The sequence below is a fragment of the Echinops telfairi genome, unplaced genomic scaffold (assembly GCF_000313985.2).
Source record: "Echinops telfairi isolate 266 unplaced genomic scaffold, ASM31398v2 ScPeMD7_70;HRSCAF=299, whole genome shotgun sequence".
NCBI lineage: Eukaryota > Metazoa > Chordata > Mammalia > Afrosoricida > Tenrecidae > Echinops > Echinops telfairi.
Window position 1 is genome coordinate 29123441 of NW_022103968.1, and position 19417 is coordinate 29142857.

Here is a 19417-nt window from a genome sequence, read left to right on the forward strand (position 1 = left end):
GAGCTCTTATCTCTTATCTGTACCTGTGCACATGCTCCGGTCTAGCCCGCAGTGAAAGGCAGGACTGGGGTCATGATAGTGGGGGGTGAGGAAGCCTCAAGGAACCAGAGGAATATTGTGTGTTCCCCTGGTTGACTCATCCCTTCCTGTGTCCCCTCTGAGTGGATGTCCATTGTCTTTGTCTACAGATGGGCTTTGGATCTCTGCTCCGACACCCCTTGTTCTCAAGAATACGGTTCTTTTGTTTTGGTTTGTTTGTTTGTTATGGGTCTTCTGATGCCTGACAAAGGACAAAGGACAATACTGGGGACACACGGTGGGGAGTCAGTCTGGTCTGAACCCCCTACAGCGGGGTGAACCAAAAAGGGAACACAACAGATCAGCAACAGGGGCAAAGCAAAGCCACAAAGCCCCTGAAGAGCCCCCCAAATAGACTTTCAGCCTTGGAGGGGCAGCTCCCAGAATTCCCCCAGCACCAGTGGGGAGATAGTCATAAAGGTCAGTGGACAGACCTGGAATTATGTGTGCTTCTTTTCTTCTTTCTTTTTTCACTCTTTTGTTTTCATTTTGTTTGGTCTATGTTTTTTGTTGGGTTACCTAGTTACAGAAGACAGGCATGGACCCAAGCTCAAGGAGAAAGCAATGGGCCCCACGGTCCTGGAGGGTCTTGGGGGTGGGGGGAGGTGGGGGAAGGGAACAGTGATCAAACAACACCATAGACAGGGGAATAACTAGGGAATTCAAATCAACAACAAGGAGGTTGCAGAAATTCTGGGGGTGTTGGAGCAACAGCAAGCTAACTAGCAGGAATTACGGAGAGGCAGAAGTAGGGTGAGCATGATGGTGGGGCAGGAGGAAGATAAAAGGAAACAGAGGAATGATCTAGGAAGCAAAGCTATGTATAGAGGTAGGTGTGTCCATATGTAAATACATTAATTCACAAAAATAGAGGCATTGGCCTCTGTACATATGTTTACATGGCAATACACTGTGGTAGTGGACAGACTTCAGGTCTCTGCTCAAGCCCTCCCTCAGTGCAAGAACACTTTGTTCTAACAAACTGGCATTCTGTGATGCTCACTCTCCCAGCACGATCGCTGAAGACAAAGCAGGTGCATAAGCAAATGTGGTGAAGAAAGCAGATGGTGCCCGGCTATCAAAAGATATAGCGCCTGGGATCCTAAAGGCTTGAAGTTAAACATGCAGCCATCCAGCAGAGAAGCATCAAAGCCCACATGGAAGAAGTCCACCAGACTGTGCAATCACGAAGTATCCTCGGGACCAGGAAACAATAATTTATAATTTATCAAGGGGTGACTAGGGGGGTTGGAGGGAGGGTAAAAAGAGGAGCTGATAGCAAGGGCTCAAAATAGAATGCAAATGTTTAGAAAATAATGATGGCAACATATGTACAAATACGTTTGATAAAATTGATGTATAGATGCTATAAGTGCTGTTAAGAACCCCCAATAAAATGATCTTAAAATATATATATATCTAGAACGGTTCATGCTGGTATGTCCAGGACTCCAAAGGTCTTACAGGGGTACACAAGAAACGTTTGCCCACTGAGCAGAGAAAAGAACTGGAATCACATAGACATCCAAATGCCTCCCCGAAACAGAAAGATTCTCAACACACAAACACACCACCCTCCAGCCCTGGAGGTACTTACACCAGCAAACCTGTTCACAATCCGGCCGGTGGGTGTTGTGTCAAAAAAGCCCATGGGGACTCGAAGGATATTGTTCAGCAGTTGCTTGTGCAGGGTGTTTGCTGCTCGGATACAACCGTAAACAGCCCCGAGATTTGCTACCAACACAAACACACCTGCAGAGACAGAAACCATTTTCATTAGCACCATGGACAGGAGTTCTTAAAGCCTTGTGCCGAGGACCTAAGGGCAAAGGTTTGCTCGAGTCCAGGCAAAGTACAAGGCTTAGGCCGTTTGGTAGAAGAGGCTGTTGCAACCGTCAGACGTACATTGTGCCAATCCCAGAGCTCCGTAGACGCCGACTCTCATGTCCCTCTGAGAGGCTGGGTAGCTGGTGCCGTTGAAGGTTTTAGAGTCATTGGTCCATGCACTGAGCCAGAGGTTAGATCCAATGTAAGCCACAGAATTCATCACATAGGAAATGAAGATGAAGAGTATCGAACACCATCCAATTGCTTGTAGGTATTTCAGGTAGATGGAGAACTTCACCTGCAAAGCCCCCACCTCAATATTAGGTGCACACCTGTGGTAAGGGAGGGCTTAGAACAACCGTCTCAAAGGGAAGTGCTGCCCCCTAGAAAAGAGGACAGTGGCGGGGAGGTGGGGCAGAAATGTGGTAGTGGACAGTCATTTCTGCACTGGGCCAGGAACATGGACCAGGACTGAAATACAGTGCAGGGACATCGCCTTCAGGTGGCCAGAGTGCTGAGAGACAATTAAGAGGGCCTTTGCATTTTGAAATGTTATTATTTTGAACCATGTGCTCAGTGGCTGGTGTATTAGTCTGTGCTGGCTGCCAGCCTCGCATCTCGGGGCAGGCTTGCTATTCTTCCCCCGCCCCGCCCCGTGAGACAGGAATCAAACATTCTGAAAGTGTGTGTGTAGGGGGGGGGGTTCTCCACAGGAAATATGCCCTTCCTCGGGGCAACAGGATTGAATGGAAAGCTCAGAGCTTCTCCTAGCATTTCAATAACGGAGTTGAAGATCCACAGAGGACATACGGCATGTCCCTCCTGTACATACGAAGGGGCTCGGAAAAGTGCATGGGGGGAAAAAAAGGAATTCGTTGATAATGGCCTGCTTCCCATGAACTTTCTGAAGCTCTTTCTGATGTGCGTCTAGCTCAGTGGTTCTCAACCTTCCTCGTGCCGCCGCCCTTTCATACAGCTCCTCACGTGGTGGTGACCCCCCAACCATAATGTTATTTTCGTTGCTACTCTCTCACGGTCATGTTGCTGCCCACAGGCTGAGAACCGCCGGACTCTGGCTTGAAACGATTTGGCTCCCGAGCCCTGAGCGCCTCTCCTGGTCCTCCTGCAAGATCCGCTTACCTTTCCAGTCTCAACGCCTTCCTTCCGAATCAGTTTCTGGCCCCTCACTGGCTGTTCGTCCTCCTTCAGCTTGGGCCTCATTTCCCGACTTTTCAAGGAGCTTCTCAGGGACTTCCGATGCCTGCCACTGGACCTGGAACTGAGCGAGGCGGAGGAGGTGGGCAGAGACAGCTTCCGTAAGCAGGGAGGGCCGGGGTGGCTTCTTGGGGGCGGTGTGTGTGTGTGTGTGTGTGTGTGTAGGCCACAATCACTGTGCCTCAAATTGCATTCCTGAGAGCACTGGGGACACTTGGTGGCATCCTAACACCCGCTCCCGCGTACAAGGAAACGATCAAAGAGCTGGCCCTGCCCCGGGCGGACGCGTGCCCAGGTGAAGGCGTGGGGAGAGTGAGAGAGGACTGTCCGGGCATGGTGAAGGGCAGCCGGGTGGCTCACAAACCGACCTGCGGTTGAACGTGCGGTGGATGCTGTTTTCTCGTTTCGCGGCCAAGGAGGCCGCCTCTTCGGGGATTTCCTCCACGCTGGGAAGCAGCCCACCGTCCTCCTCTTCCTCACTGCCGTCGTCGTTGACTAGGAGACACGTTGGGGGTGAAGGGCGAGGGCTTTGAACCGGCTCCGTCGGATTCCGTCCCCCTGCTCCTTCCATAGGGATGACTGCATCCTAGCCCCCCCAGCCCCCTAATCCCCAGCCATAACCTGCTAATGGGTGACCCCTGTGTGAACGTCCTCAGAGAAGATGAAGGAGCTACCAGGGTGACTGAGCTCTTATTTCTGTGCCCCTTGCAGCTGTTTCAACCTGTGGGGCATGACCCCTTTGGGGGTCGAAAGACCCTTTCCTAGGGGTCGCCCAATTCATACCACTAACACAATGACAGTGATGAAGTAACAACGAAAATAATTTTATGGTGGGGGGTGGTGTCGCCACAACAAGCGGAACTATATTAAAGGGTCGCAGCATGAGGAAGGTTGAGAACCACAGCTTTACAGAGACACACAGCGTGGAAAGGGCTGGGCTTTCAGCGCAAATCTAGCCCCCTCGATACTGACCGTTCACGAGGTCGATATCTGTTCCCCATTCTCACTCCCTTTGCCCCCCCCACACACACACTGTGCTAAGCCTCTTCACATACCTGTCGCTTCCTCTTCAGGACCCGTCTGATTGCTGTACTTCCTATGGTTCTTAGAAAACCCTCCGTTATTGGCCAGCAGGGTGCTGTAAGAGCCCTTCTCCAAGATAGTGCCGTTCCCCAGAACGACAATCTCATCCACTTGGGGAAGGAAGTGAATGCCGTGCGTAACCAAGAGTCGTGTCTGTAAACAAACAAAACATGAAGTTGTTTTGTCTTATCCCCACCATCTGCCCTGGCTTAGTCTAAAAGTGAAGGGGGAAAAACCCCAGCTACTTTGATATAGTCTGTGGGAGTTGGCTTCAAAATGTGAATCTATCTGCTTGGCATGTTTTCACTTCTTCTCCCACCTCCACCCTGCCCTCGGGGCCTCGGCCTACGAACCCGAGCTGATGGGTCAGACGAAATACCGTCATCTTGGGCACACTTACCCCTGCTTTCCTGTGGTGGGAATGAGGTGTGCCCCAGGCACATTCACCTTCAAGCTCCTGGGTATCAACGGTTAGCAAGGCCCAGCAATACCAAACTAAAGAACTGTCCTTTGCACTAACCAATTGAATTCATAAGAACTAACACCCCGCGCCCCCCCCCCAAAAAAAAAAAAGAGAGCGAGAAAACTAACCTGATTCTTTCAATATGTTAAAAACCTTGTGGGGAAACTTCACTTTAGCCCAGACCCTCCCTGGGGTAGAAGACATGACAGTCCTCGTACTGCGACCTATGTTCTGAATCACATGGATTGCTGAGACAGGAGCCCCATTGCAAGGCGAAGAAAACCAGTGATGATGCGCAGGTAGGAGCTGTGCGGTTGAGATGGGCCTCTGGCGAGAGAGCCCAGGTCTACTGCCTCTGTTCTCTGCTCCATGGCCCCATGGAGCCCGGTGCTGTGGTTAGGTGCCACTGTGTCCGTTCAGACCCATGGCGACACTGGGCAAACAGAAGGAAACCCTGCCCGCCCTGTCTAGCCTCACAATTGTTCCTTCGCTTGAGCTCATTGTTGCAGCTACAGTGTCAATCCATCCCCGGAGCCCCACTTCCCCTTTTTTTCCCACATAGACACAAGGTCGCTCTAATCTGGAATACCCAGAAAATAGTCAAGGGTCAGATCAAAGCTAGCCTTTGCTGACTCCTGAAAATACTCTTGGCATTGGGTGTACCTCCAGTTTCCATAATAGTTCATGTAGATCGTCATGAAAACGATTCACAATGCATGGCGTTGCTAGATTTTCTGTCCATTTTTCCATTCTGCTACATGTTCCTTGAGAGAAGGGACCAGGCATTTTCATCTACGCATGCTTGGGTTTTGTAACAAACCTGGCACAGGGTGGGTACTCAGGTGTTGAGTGAAAAAAGCCAAGACAGCTTTGGGGAAGGAAGCCAGAGCCAGGGATAGGAGGGAAAGTGAATTCTTGTTGACCGTGATCCAAGAGAGAGGCAAAGGGCTTCAGAGGGACAGTGGTCAAGGTCTTATCAGCCCTGCCATCTTCGGACTGATATCATCCAAGAAATCATGACAATCATGGGCCAGAAACCTTGAGCGTTTCACTGCCCGGTGCTAAGGGAGGTGTCTCAGCAACAGGCCCCACTTTCTCATCTCCTCCTCCCCTTCAGCCCACACGTGCCAGGACAAACATGGAACCTGCCCATGGTGAGGAACGTCTCCTCTCTGCCTGTGACCAGCCCTAGGGACGTGCTTTGGCTCCTGTGCCTGCACTACCTCACAGCAGCCTTGTGGGACTCAGCTAGAGCAATGCATGTAAGTTTTGGGGACTTAGGGGGGACTCAAAATAAACTCTGTGTTATTTTTACATTTAGGCTAAATCCCCCAATCCAGAGACTGTGTTCTCTGGTGTTTTGAGGGTTCCCGGAGCTTCTGCAGGATGACTTGTATCATACAAGCAGGGGGAGCTGTTGGGTCCCAAAGCTCTTCCAATCACCATCAGTCATCCACAGATGCTTAATGGTGAAGCCACAGAAGAAGGCTTCCATTAGCCAGGGTGGCATAAGCCACGGCCTGAAGATAGTCACGTTCATGGGATAGACTCTGGGAGACCAGTCTAATCATGGATCTTCTGAGGTGTTCCGGGTTAAGGAAGCAACGGAATTTGCTCCAGGATGACAGCTGACCGAGAAGGTGTATGTCCCCTGCCCCCATATCGTCTTCACGGTCAATGACTGACTTCTCACCTTGCCTTTCAGCAGGCCACTGGGACCCAGGACCTTGTTGAAAATATGCTTTCCTACATGGGCATCCACAGCTGACAGGGGGTCGTCCAGAATGTAGATGTCTGAATCTTGATAGGTGGCTCTGGCCAGGCTGATCCTCTGCTTCTGGCCCCCACTGAGATTGATCCCCTATAGAAGAGAATCATTTTCATCAAGCATTACTCCCTAGTCCCACCTTCATAAACCAAACCATAGTCACTGCTATTGAATCAATTCGAACTTATGGAAACCCTATAAGACAAGGTAGAACTTCCCCTGTGAGTTTCTGAGATGATATCTCTTTACCAGAGCAGAAAGCCCATCTTTCTCCCCAGGAGCGCCTGGTGGCTTTGAACTGCCGACCTTGTGACTTGTAGCCCAACGTGCTACCACTATGCCACCAGAGCTCCTCCCGACCTTCACAGAGGTTGGTCAACAGAGGTCAGAAGAGTTGCCCCAACAAGATATCAAGAGCTTTTAAAATATTACAAATGCCTTTATATAAAATCCACACCTTTCATTCAAATAAAGAACTTGATGCCCGATCATTCAAGCTGCTCCAATTTAGCACTTTCTATCATATATTATTCATTATGTTCCATCTCCCTCCCTTCATCTTCAGGGAAAGGTTGAGCTGCCTCAGTGTCCTCCGTTTCCCTGGCGCTCCAGCTGTCTCCATTGTGCCGGCACCTGACAGGTACTCAACACCTGGAAGCGGAAGCACTGAACACAATTACTCCAGAGCCGTGTCTTCTTCACGAGTCTTCCCACAGCACCCCGTCCTTCCTTGTCTCCAAAAGATCGCTGTGTCGGTTTGTTAGCGATGGAAACAAAAATGTCCTACTATGCAGTATTCAGGAAGTTATGAATGCATTTTAATATCTCCAAATATGGAACATACTATCACCATTGAGATCTATTTTAAAAACATGAATAACCTGAGAAAAGAATTCTCAATAAATCATGACTTGATTAGAGTACAGCACTAGAGCCCTCCTCTGATCCTTATTGATGGACAGAAGTACAATTTGCCCATCGAGGCTCTGGTACCTCTAGTGTAGGGTGGAGCTGCAGGCAATCTCTTTTGAGATAGAAGAGAAATCAAGAAGATGAGCAGAAGTGAGATGGAATACAAGGGTTTCCACAACATCTGGAGGTCTCCACTCACTCAATCACTCACTCACTCACTCACTCACTCACTCACTCACTCACTCACTGCTACTGAGTCAATTCTGACTCATAGTGACCCAATAGGACAGACAAGAACTGCCTGGTTGGTTTCCAAGCCTGTAACTTCTTAGCATGTATGGAGAGCCTTATCTTCCTCCCAATGGAAATTTTCAAGGAACCCATAAACAGAAACTGAAGAAACCAAGATCTTCCCTGAGAGCCAACACAGAGAGAAAGCCTTCCCCTATGGCGTCCTGACTTGACCGGCTAGCCTCTGCAGCTGGGAGAAGCCAAAATCCTGTTTGGCAAAGCCCTTCCCTGTGGCATTTCTGCGACAGCAGCACTAGATAATGAAAAGAGGTTCTACACGTCAGCCAGCTGGAATCCCATGTGCTTCTTCACCACCCCACTTTGTCTTCAATATTTCTTCACTCCTTCAAGGTTCCTTGATGCCTAAATACCTTTTCGCCAATCTCAGCCAGATCTCCTCCAGGCAGAATTTCCAAGTCTGGGAGCAGGGCACAGGCCTCCAGAACTTTCTGGTACTTCGTTTCATCCAACGTGGATCCAAAAAGAATGTTGTCCTTGATGGTCCCATTTTGGATCCACGCCTGCTGGGGGACATAGGCGATGGTGCCCTAGATGGAAAGGATGAGACCACATGAGAACTGCCCTTTCCAGAAATTCTGGGGTGGCAGGAGTGGGGAAGGGCAAATGAACCTTAGATTTGAAGAAATGTGTATTCTGTTGGCTGGTCATCTGGTAATCATAAGTGTGTTTTCTCTGCTTCTCTTTGATGCAAGTAGCAACTTGGTTTAATGACTCAAAAAAAATTCCTACACTCAACTCTCTTGTACAGCTAAAAGCCCTGGTCCAGATACCATGGAAACAACTCCTTTGTGTGAAAAAGCAATGGTAATAATTGATGGAAAAATCCACACCCTGCCTCAGAGGGATTTTTTTTTTTAAAGCAAAGCCCTTAGAGAGCTGGCACCTGGCATTCAAAGGAAGAGACAAGAGCCTTGGACCGTGATGCTGTGTAAAAATGCTCATTTGACTACTGTTCGTATTGCTATTGTTGTGACTGTCATTGTGGTTGTTTGGTTGGTGGTCTAGATACAAAACTACATCAATGTTGAGGGGTTTCTTCCACCTGCTTCCCCTTAGAACCTACTGTTTTTATGGTACAGTTTTGCAGAACCCAAGGTTTTTTTAAAAACAAACAAACACAAAATGACAGCAGAGAGAGCAATGTGTGTATTTTGCAGGGGGACTTCTCTAGTTAACAGTCGTCAAAGGTTAGTGGACATATCAGAATCACCTGAGAGTCATGAAAGATGAAGATTCCCAGGTCCTATACCCCAGAGTCTGATTCTGTAAGCTTGAGATGGGGCGGGGAACCTGAAGTTTACATGCTCACCAGATTTGTCTAAGACCTACCTCACCCAGAGAAGCTGGAGCAGTGGCTATCAGAGTCGAGTCCCTAGCGTAGCCTCCCACCTGGGAACACAGCACTGATCGTGACCCACAGCCAAGTGTCAGAAGGCTTCTCTCACCTTGATGGTGATGTGTCCTCGGACAGGCTCCATTTCTCCTAGGATGGCAGACATCAGCGAGGACTTCCCAGATCCCACGGTGCCCACCACAGCCACCAACTGGCCTGGCATGATGTCCAGGGTAACGCTGAGAGAAAGAAGGGTATTTTCAGGAGATGGGAATTTTTTAAAATCATTTTATTGGGGATTCGTACAACTCTTATCACAATCTGTACATACATCCATTGTGTCAAGCACATTTGTACACTTGTTGCCATCATCATTCTCAAAACATCTGCTTTCTGCTTGAGCCCTTGGTATCAGCTCCTCAGTTTTTTCCTCCCTCCCTCATGAACCTTTGATAATTTATCAATTATTATTTTTTCATATCCTACACTGACCAATGTCTCACTTCACCCACTTTTCCGTTGTCCGCCCTCCTAGGAGGGGATTATATGTAGATCACTGTGATCAGTTCCCCTTTCTCCCCAACCTTCCCTTTCCCCTCCTGGTATCGTTATTCTCAGTATAGGTCCTGAGGGGTTCACCTGTCCTTGATTCACTGAGAGCCTGGTACCAAGCGATTTCCCCTCATGAATAGAACCTCGGCCTTGGGTCTACAAGGCTCCTAAGTGCTTCTCAGATGCTTTTTCAGCTGTAAGCATGTGGAAAATGAGCCTAACTTCCCAGCTCATTTATCAGCTGTCTGTGCCAAATGTGGGCTTCATGTAGGAGGGTTCTCCTATCCGACCGCCAGCATGGTACCATTGTACAAATGCCCAGTTGGAAGGTGGAGACCCAGACTTTTGTACCAGCTTGTTCACTACTGAGCTGTGTGACCTTGGAAGGTCACTTCCTCTAGATCAGTGGTTCTCAACCTGTGGGTCGAGACCCCTTGGGGGGGTGTCAAATGACCCTTTCACAGGGGTCGCCTGATTCATCACGGTAGCAAAATGACAGTGAAGAAGTAGCACCGAAAATAATTTTATGGTGGGGGTCCCCACCCCATGAGGACCTGTATGAAAAGGTCTCGGCATGAGGAAGGTGGAGAACCACTGCGCTAGGTTAAGGACCTGCAATGCTAAACTAAAGGTTGAACTAGATCAATGTTTCTAAAACTTGGCTCTTCAATGGCCATCAACACTTGCTAGAAGCACAGATTCCCCGGCCCCTCCCCTTCGATGGCGCCTGGCTGGGGAGGAATCCACAGTTGGGTTTGACTCGGGAGCACTCTGTGAGCTCCCCTATGGTTGGATTCCCTAAGGTGTGGACACACAGGGAACTGGCTCACACTCCCGGTGGGCCTGCCCTTGCAGCTGAAGGACGTTCAGATCTGAGATAGTTAAGAAGAAACCCTGTCACGCATTCTCTCTGTCAAGGGAGACTTTTTGGTGGAAAGGGTTGGGAATAGGACTCCTTTCCTGACTTATCCTGGGCTGAACCCCGCCTGCCAGGCTGCAGGAGTCTAGAGCAAGGTGGAAAGCATGAGTGTTGCAGAAGGAGGATACAATGTGCTACGTTGTGAGAAAGGAAGGGCCGGCCTGCGCAGGCTCCCGGTGCGATGCCTGTGTGCTGAGCTCATGGGAGGAGCCGGAAGGAAGATGCTGTTAACGGAGTGCATAAGGGACAAGACGCCAAAGAAGGAGACCAGACTTCCTGTCCCCGAGACTGTAACCTCCGTCCCCCTTTAGGTGGGGAATTGAACTCACTCTCCTGGCTCCCTTTTCAGCCCAGCAAAACATGGGTCTATAAGTGGAACAAGAACGCGGATGAAGCATACACATCGCAGAACACCAGCCACCTGAGATCAGAAGAGCAGCATTTCCCCAAGGTCAAAGTCCAGGAGGCTTAGGAAAGAAAAGGGAAACGGAAACCGGAAACAGGGAGGAAGTGGCGTCAGTGATGTGACCTTGCGGGGGTCGCAAGGAAAGAGGCGAATCAAAATGTGTCTCCCTGGCTGACTAGGCAACTGATGAGCTGCTCCACAAACCGCCACGCGACGCACAATAAAAGCGAGCTGTAAAGTGTTTTTATAAGAGGAAACAGTGGGCAAGAGGGCTTAGGCTTCGGGCAGCACCACCTGCCAGCAGAGGAGGTGGGCCACAGGGTGGTGTGTGGGGATGGGCCAGGAAGATGCAACCCTCTAGCTGTGAAGTTGAATTCTACTGTCAGACGAGAGAAAGAAGCCAGATTTCTATGTTCCTGATTTCCACTGCTAAGCGTGTGAATGAATGTGAGTTTACTTCCGGTTCTTGTGTGCATTCTCTATTATACCCAGCACTGCAATACCTCCCTCCCAAATGCCCCATACCAGCATCTCCGTGGGTGCTTCGCTGAAGGGCAGAGTTACACAATAGGAAATCTGGGGGTTCGGGCTGCACTGTCACCTCATGGAACATATGCACATAGCTCCTTTCCTTGTATATTCTAGCATGTAGGTTTCCTTGGCACAGGACTGGCCAGGAAAGCCCTAGAACCCAACAGGATGGATGAAGGGCAACTCACTCTCGGATTGTGGTTTCCAAGTCCCGGTCCCAGGTAAAGGAGGCATCAGAAAACTGCACAGCTTTGTCTGTTGAGAAAAAGACCCCCATTGTAGTCCGATGGAAGTCCCTACATCAGGGGTCCTCAAACTTTTTAAACAGACTGTCTGTTCACTGTCCCTCAGACACGTTGGAGGGCCAGACTATAGTTTTTTTTAAAAAAAAAAAAAACTATGAACAAATTCCTATGCACACTGCACATATCTTATTTTGAAGTAAAAAGGAGTGGGGAGCGCAAAAACACCAGGAGGACTGGATAAATGTCCTTGGCGGGCCACATGTGGCCCGTGGGCCATAGTTTGAGGGCCCTTACCCTATATGTTAGTCTGCCGGTTCTTAGCGCTCTTATATCCAGCTGACCCAAGATCACCTCTCTCTTATGCTGACTCCCACGTTTTTGTTCACAGAGAATGTGAACAAAAGCCCCTGAGATGAGATCAAAGTCCTTACAAAGGTCTTCCCCCTCCCCCAGGAATTCCAAGCCTGTTAGTAACCCACATTCCTGTCCTCCGCATACTCAAGGGACATTTCTAATCCCCTGCTGCCTACTGGGATGAAGTCCAATTCTTCTAAAATACAGTCACTGGCTTCCAAACCACTGCTCCGTCTGGCTGTGGACATCTCCCGTCTTTAAAACCTTCATACCATCTGTGTTCTCTGATGCCAGGCCACCTCCCCAACTTCCCCTGCTCAGCTCCCTCTGACTACCATTTAGGAATCCTTATTCAGAATCCCTGCCTCTTCTCAGAGCAGCGGGTCCAGCTTAGTTCAGTTATCTTGCTAAGAAGTCTCCCCTCAAGGAAACTATGCTCTAAAGAGGAGCATCGTGCTGTGGCGAAGTTTGAGACACAATGTCCCAGTTCAGTTACCGGAACTGGAGTCCTGTCGAATGGCAGATGTGTCCAAGTCGTCTGCTCCCAAGTACTTCTCTAGCCGTTCTGTGGAAACACTAGCCTAAAGAGAGACACAAAAGATCTCAACCAAAATAATAATAATAATAAATAATCTTTTTTTAAAATCCAATAACAAGCACAGTAGGAAGAGGTGTCCTAGCTTTGTGTCATCAGCCTTGAGTGTGGAAGTACCGTACATACTCGAGTATAAACTGACCCGAATATCAGCTGAGGCACCTAATTTCACCCCAAAAACGGCATTAAAACTATGCTGGAAAACTCGGCTTCTACATGAGTATATATGGTAGATAGTTCATCTACCAGCTTCTCGCCCATGACTTTGTCATTTGCCTTGGCTGGACCGCCTGACACCATGACAGACTCAGCCTAGGGGCCTTCCTCCCCAGGACCAAGGGGCTATAAGATGCTCTATTTCAGCCCCTTACTCGGTGGTCCAACTCTATTGCAGCTGCTCTTTGATCTTTGGCTCCCAGCTCCTGAAACCATCTCCTGCCTTCTTCCACAACAGAATCCTAACTTCTCTCTGCTTTGGGTAAGTGGCCCCTGGATTCGCCTTCTTCCACCGAGTTTGTGGTCTAACTGATCCACTATTGGGACCTTCTGCAGGAGAGGGGACGGCTCTGTTGGGGCTCCATGGTGGCCGTGCCCCTCTCCACATAGGTCACATAGGCAACCAAACCAAACTCACTGCCACTGAGTCAATTCTGACTCCTAGCGACCCCATAAGATGGACTTGAACTGCCCTTGTGGGTTTCTGAGGCCGTAAATTCCTAAGGGCACCAACAGCCTCCTCTTTCTCCCTCAGGAGTGGTTTGTGGGTTGGAAAGCTCAAAGCTCAACATGTCACCCGCTCTGCCTCCAGGGCTCGTCCTCAGAGGCAAAGCTGAGAACGAGGGAGTTCCCAAGGAGAGCTCCCATCCACCTCCCTGTCTTCCACGAATGATGTCATGAGGCGGCTTCTTATTGCCACGTGGTTTCTGATGAACGGCTTTGGCTCCTGCCCCCTCCTTCAGGTGCAACCACCAGCTAGGATACTTCTTAGCGGCAACAGCAGCAAACTCTCAACCCGTCCTCAGCACCGGCCGGCTCCAAGTCACTTCGTAACCTGGCTCTTCTGTTTCAGTGTCGTTTCGAGGACAGGGGACTTGGGGAGCTGAAGACTTTGCTGATCTTACTTTCACTAGCGATGGAAGTAAGAAGCTGTCCGAGTCTAGAACAGGCATGTTGCTTCTGTTCCAACCAAGCCTGACATCCTTGCTTGACGCTTCCCAGGACAAGGAGACCTTTTCCTAAACCCCAGTCCTTCCTACGGCCTGCACCTCTGGGATCCAGGCAGGTCACCTGCTCTTCGACTCGTGGCCACTCTGCTTCTAGGTCACCCTACTCTCCAGATGGTCGCACAGCCTGCCCCTGGCCTGTGGACATCTGACTTATCCTACCTTACTTTTCAGGACTCAGAACCCCTCTAGCCCAGCCGTTCTCAACCTGTGGGTCGCGGCCCCTTTGGTGGTCAAACGACCCTTTCACAGGGGTGGTCGGATTCATCACAGTAGCAAAATGACAGTGATGAAGTAGCAACAAAAATAATTTTATGGCTGAGGTGTCGCCACAAGATGAGGAACTGTATGAAAGGGCATTAGGCATGAGGAAGATTGAGAACCACTGCTTTAGCCCATCCAAGGGCTTCAGAACTCTAAAACCATTTCCAGACAGCTGGAGATTCCATAGCCTGGGGCTTTCCCTGCACGCAGGTGGCTTTTCTATCTCTTTGGGCCATATTTGCAGGAAAACACTGCAAGAACCCTGGAAAGATCTCGAGAAAACTACCGCGGTGAGATAGTTTATTGTGCCAGCCTGGCTGAGAAACAACCCTGTCTAACACACTAGGCAAAGCTTCCAGGGAGCTAATCCTAATCCTTTCATGAAGTGCTTGCACACCCATTGTCTCCTTGTGAGGGAGACGGGCTTGGTGTGGCGGGGGCTCCAGGAGCTGGCGAGTTCACTCAGATAGACCATTGGTCTCCAGAGACCACCCAGCCCTCTCTAACGGCAGCAGAACCTAGAAGTGGGGTCTGATGTGTCAGTCTGGCACACGGGCTATGTCTGTCTTCGGGAATCTGGAGAGCCTACCCTGCGGGAGAAGATGCGCATTCCTACCCACCTGCAGGATGGAGGAGATGACCATGGGAAGCATGCCCAGGGGGAAGCGCAGGATGTTGAAGAGTGTGATGGAGGTGAAGGCCTTCTCTGCATCGAGAATATTGTTGCTATCCACCAGGACATAGACGGAAAATGTGGTCACGGACACCTGGAAAGAGCCGGGTCGTGAGGAATGTGTTCCTGAAAGAGGCCAAGTGGCCCTGCATTGAGTTTCAGAAGCACAGGACAGGCAGGTCCCGAGTTACGACAGCGTTCTGTTCCCCTGACTCAGTCATAAGCTGATCTGACATTAACTGGATCCTGCATTTTAAAAAATGCAAAAAACATTTTCATTATTGTTGCCTTTTATTACCAGTGCCTTTATAAATCTGACCTTTATTTGTCTTTGAGAAGCTGGAAACATTTCATCTAAATGACAAATAATGGTCCCAGGGGCCCTTTTAGGTGCCGCCACATGATATGGAGCACATATCACTAACACAAAGAAAACAACCAACCAAAAGAAAGGCACGCGCAGTTCGCCAGAACTCGAATACTTGCAAAAATGTTAACAAATCAGGGACAACCCACACGTTGCTGCTGAAGGCGTGTTGGGGCTTATCCCGCCTCTCTGTGTTACAGAGGAGAAAATGAAAGATCAGGAGAGCATCTGGTCCAAGGTCACAGATCAACTACAGGCATTGTTGGGACCAGAGCTCACCTCTCCTGGCCCCAGTTTCTGTGTTCCTCTCATCTAAGACCAGCACTCCCTCCCCAGGAAGACACGTTCTCTTCTGCAGAGGACTCCTGGAGACCACATTCAAGCTGAACCTTCTGAGCACTTCCGCTGAGTTTCTAGACCTTTGAGCAGCAAGGAAGGGTGAAACTCAAGTTGGGGACGGGCCGCAAGGTCCCAAGAGCAGCATGGTGAGTTGAGGGAGAAGGCGGAGCTCCTTGAACTTCTGAGGCCGGCCTAGCACAGCTGGACCATCTACATGGACCTTGCTTTCCAGGCGGCTTGCCCAAGTACAAGAGTAGAGACAACCCCCAGGCTCCCCTGTCACTCACCAGGACTGGGGTTAAGTACAAGATGAACATCATCACAGACTGGAGTTTAGCAAAGTTCAGCATGTTTTTGAGCTCTTTCTTCCTCAGGCTGTGGACTTGACTTTTGAATGAAGGCTCCCAGGCAAAGTATTTTAGGATCTAAGAGGTTAGAAAAGAGAACTACTCACACAACTGCCTTCAAAAGCCTCCAGGGACATCCCATCCGTTTCTGTTTTAGAACAAAAACCAAAAACCAAACTCACTGCCATTGAGTCAATTCTGACTCTGTGTTAGAATACACTTTCCCAGATCTGGGCAGGTGGAAAGCCAGATTATGAAGTATAATTTCAGAAAAGTAGCTTGTGTTTGTGGATAGCCAGCCCCAAGATTTTTAATACATATTATCTCACTTAATCTTTTTAACAAGTTTAGTGTGACCAAGTGTTCCAGTTTGCCCCCTGAGCAAACCAGGACAAGAGTCACCCTACACATTATCTCCTTTGTCCCAAGAGAATAACTTGGTAACTGAGCTGGCAAGTGGTAGAACTGGGGCTGAAAATGGGGTCTACCTTTGAACTTTGCCATATTAGCAGAAAGTCTTTTGAAAACTCTTCGTGGGGACCATCAGGTCCTGCCTGTCCTTCCTTGAAAAGGAAGCTCCCTGATGGTTCCCACAAAGGACCATCAGGGTCCCCACAAAGAAGCATCAGGATGCTAAAGGCATCCCTGTCCTTCCTTTCCAAGAAATGCAGGGCAATATTACAATCCATGAAAACTAGAAATCACACACACACACACACACACACACACCAGAGTGTGTTGGCCACCTATGTAGGAGAAGTACATTATTTTGAAAGCCGGTAAATAGAAGATAATAGGCAGACTTTTTTTTCTGCCTATTTTGTCATTTTCTTTATAGAATTCCAGCAAATAAAGGCCAATGGAGTAACAGAACCAGAACGTCACTATTTTGTAACACCTGTTGAAATAAGGGGGCGGTCATCAGAGGCTGCTAAGACTTTGACAGCAGTGATTTTTAACCCTGGTTTCACATAAGAATCCCGTAACAAGCCAACAAGCGAACTCACTGCCATTGAATTAATGCTGACTCATCACAACCCTATAGGACAGGGCTGCGAGTTTCTGGGACTATAACTCTTTCAGAGAATAGAAAGCCTCATCATTCTCCCTTGGAGCTGGCTGATGGTTTCAAACTGCTGACCTTGCGGTTATCAGCCTAACTCCGAACCACTACACCACCAGATCTCCCTTGGAATCATCTAAGGAGCTGTTCAAAATATGTGGTTAAATATATATACCTGAGTCCCCCTCTCTGAGTCTCATTTAATTGGTTTGAGGTAGGGCCCAACCTTCCCAGGTGATTTTAATGTGCTGACAGGGTTACAAACCACTGCTCTAGGTGAACAAATGGTGGGGACCTTTATAACCTATGAATCAGCTGACAAGACCTGGACCCACTGCTTCATTACCATCACTAACATCTGGAAATATCCAGCCCCACGGAAAGCATTACTACCCTGTCACTTACCCTAAAACACACTACCCCTAACACACACACACTAAAATCTACATCTGATCAAGCCTCTGGATCTATCAATTTACGGAAATACAGAAAAAAAGCAAATAGCCTGGTTTCACCAATAAGTGACAAAAGAAAGGGAAGGTGAGATTGTTGTAAGTTAAATAAATCCACTGACATTGAGGCGATTCCAACTCACTGTAACTCTATGGGACACAGAACTGCTTCACAGGTGTCCTGGGGCTGTAATTTCTCTACGGGAGCAGCCAATCTCATCTTTCTCCCAAGAGGTGGTTGGTGGGTTGGAACTACCAACCTTTTGATTAGCAGTGCAGACTAACCCACAATGCCATCAAGGCTCCTTTGTACGTTTAAAACATTATCCATTAAATACCATGTGTGGATATTTGTTGGGTCCTTATTAAAACAGATCAATAGTTTAAGAATTATGAGACATTTGGGGGACATTCAACAGTATCAAAGAATGAAACAACTGTTCATTTTTTACAATTGTTAATTGATAATTATGATATAATTGTTTACTTTTTTAGGTGTGATACTGGTCTCATAGTTATGCTTTTAAAAAGGAAATCCTTTCTGAGATTGTAAAGAATTTACAAATGAAATGCCAACGTGTCTAAGATTTGTTTTAAAATAATATAGCAGACCATGAGGTGGGGAGTGGAGACATAGTTGAAGTGAGATAGGTCATGTTGATGATTGCTCAAACTGGACGATCCTTACTTTTCTGTTTGTTTGGAAGTTTCTACACCAAATGGTTAAAAACAAAATGAGAAACTTTCAAGATAAATAAAAATTTAAGGTTAAAAATAGGGCATGAGAAACTTGGGTTAAGGGAGACAGCAAACAGGGTAAGATATGAAAATAATAATAATTTTTAATTTGCCAAGGGTTCACAACGATATCAGGGTGGGGGAGGGAAGAGTAAAAAGAGGAGCTGATACCAAGAGCTCAAGTAGAAAGAAAATGTTTTGGAAATGATGATGGCAACATATGTACAAATGCACTTGACACAATCTATGTATGGATTGTTATGAGCCCCCAATAAAATTATGTATTTAAAAAAAAGGGTATGGGGTGTGGGAAAAATCATAGACTATGAAACAAGTGGTTGGGACTCAGGAGTCATCTGACATTCACTAGGACCGAAGCACCAAGCGACACCTCTCTCAAGGGTATGTGAAGGTCACAAAATCCCTTCCTATTGTCGTTGCAAGAGAGCAACCTACACTGTGGCCTTTTTACCTTGATCCCGCTGAGAATTTCATTCATAATCTTTAAACGCTTGTCTTTATTCTTCATATTTTTCACCTGCCAGGAAAAAAGTAAAATAAAAACAGAGCAAAATGAAAACTCGCAGCCATCAAATCGATGCCGACTCATGGCGACACAACAGGATGGGATAGAACTGCCCCAGTGAGTTTCCAAGACTGTCTCTATGGGAGTAGAAAACCCCATCTTTCTCCCGCAGAGTGGCTGGTGACTTCGAACTGCTGACCTTGTGGTTAGTAGCCTAGTTGTGTAACCACTAAGCCACCAGGGCTTCTTTGAGGTGCCCAGTGAGGGGATATTCATCTCTACCTGTTCCTGTTTGCCCACTCCACTCCTGCCAACCTGGTTTTCTTTCTGATTCTCTAGCTCATTTCTGCCCTCACAACCTTTGCCAGGCTGCCAGGTTGTTCTTCCTTTACCTTTCTCAATCTTGTTCCTTCCCATTAGGCTCGTGTCATTAAATGACCACCCCTTACAAGTTCCCTCCTGACTGACACCATCTCAGACCTTCCAAGAAAATAACCACCCACCCACTCACTAGCACATCACCCTAGTTTCGTTCTCTGCAGAGTACTTACCATGATCTGATCTTGTTCTTATTTAATTCTCTTTGTTTATTGCCTGCCTCTCCATCATCCAGGTAGAATGTAATCACTCTGGGAGTAGGACTATCTGTCTAACTTGTTGCTGTATTCCCAGAATAGTAAGATAGACACTAAATATTTTCAAATAAATGTTTGTAAGATGAAGGGATGAAGAATTCCTATACTCACACCAACAAGTTCCCCCACCCAACCACTCATTCCTGACAGAGTTAAGGAACCCGATGGAGCTGTCCGAGTGGGTGTAGCAAGAGGGA

At 48.2% G+C, this 19417-nt stretch overlaps 1 protein-coding gene across 2 annotated transcripts in view; it reads right to left on the reverse strand.

The window, feature by feature from the left end:
- Positions 1-19417, reverse strand: part of ABCC2 (ATP binding cassette subfamily C member 2) — a 63747-nt gene that overhangs the window by 19977 nt on the left and 24353 nt on the right. For both annotated transcript variants that reach the window (XM_004700999.2, XM_045291307.1), the window contains 13 exons: positions 18532-18597; positions 15747-15884; positions 14701-14847; positions 12495-12579; positions 11588-11654; positions 9104-9230; positions 8009-8185; positions 6360-6527; positions 4176-4356; positions 3489-3615; positions 3046-3184; positions 1984-2203; positions 1676-1830 (listed from right to left, as the gene is read on the reverse strand). In XM_004700999.2, the coding sequence (XP_004701056.2) occupies positions 1676-1830; positions 1984-2203; positions 3046-3184; positions 3489-3615; positions 4176-4356; positions 6360-6527; positions 8009-8185; positions 9104-9230; positions 11588-11654; positions 12495-12579; positions 14701-14847; positions 15747-15884; positions 18532-18597 (1797 nt within the window). The remainder of the gene's footprint in view (positions 1-1675; positions 1831-1983; positions 2204-3045; positions 3185-3488; positions 3616-4175; positions 4357-6359; positions 6528-8008; positions 8186-9103; positions 9231-11587; positions 11655-12494; positions 12580-14700; positions 14848-15746; positions 15885-18531; positions 18598-19417) is intronic.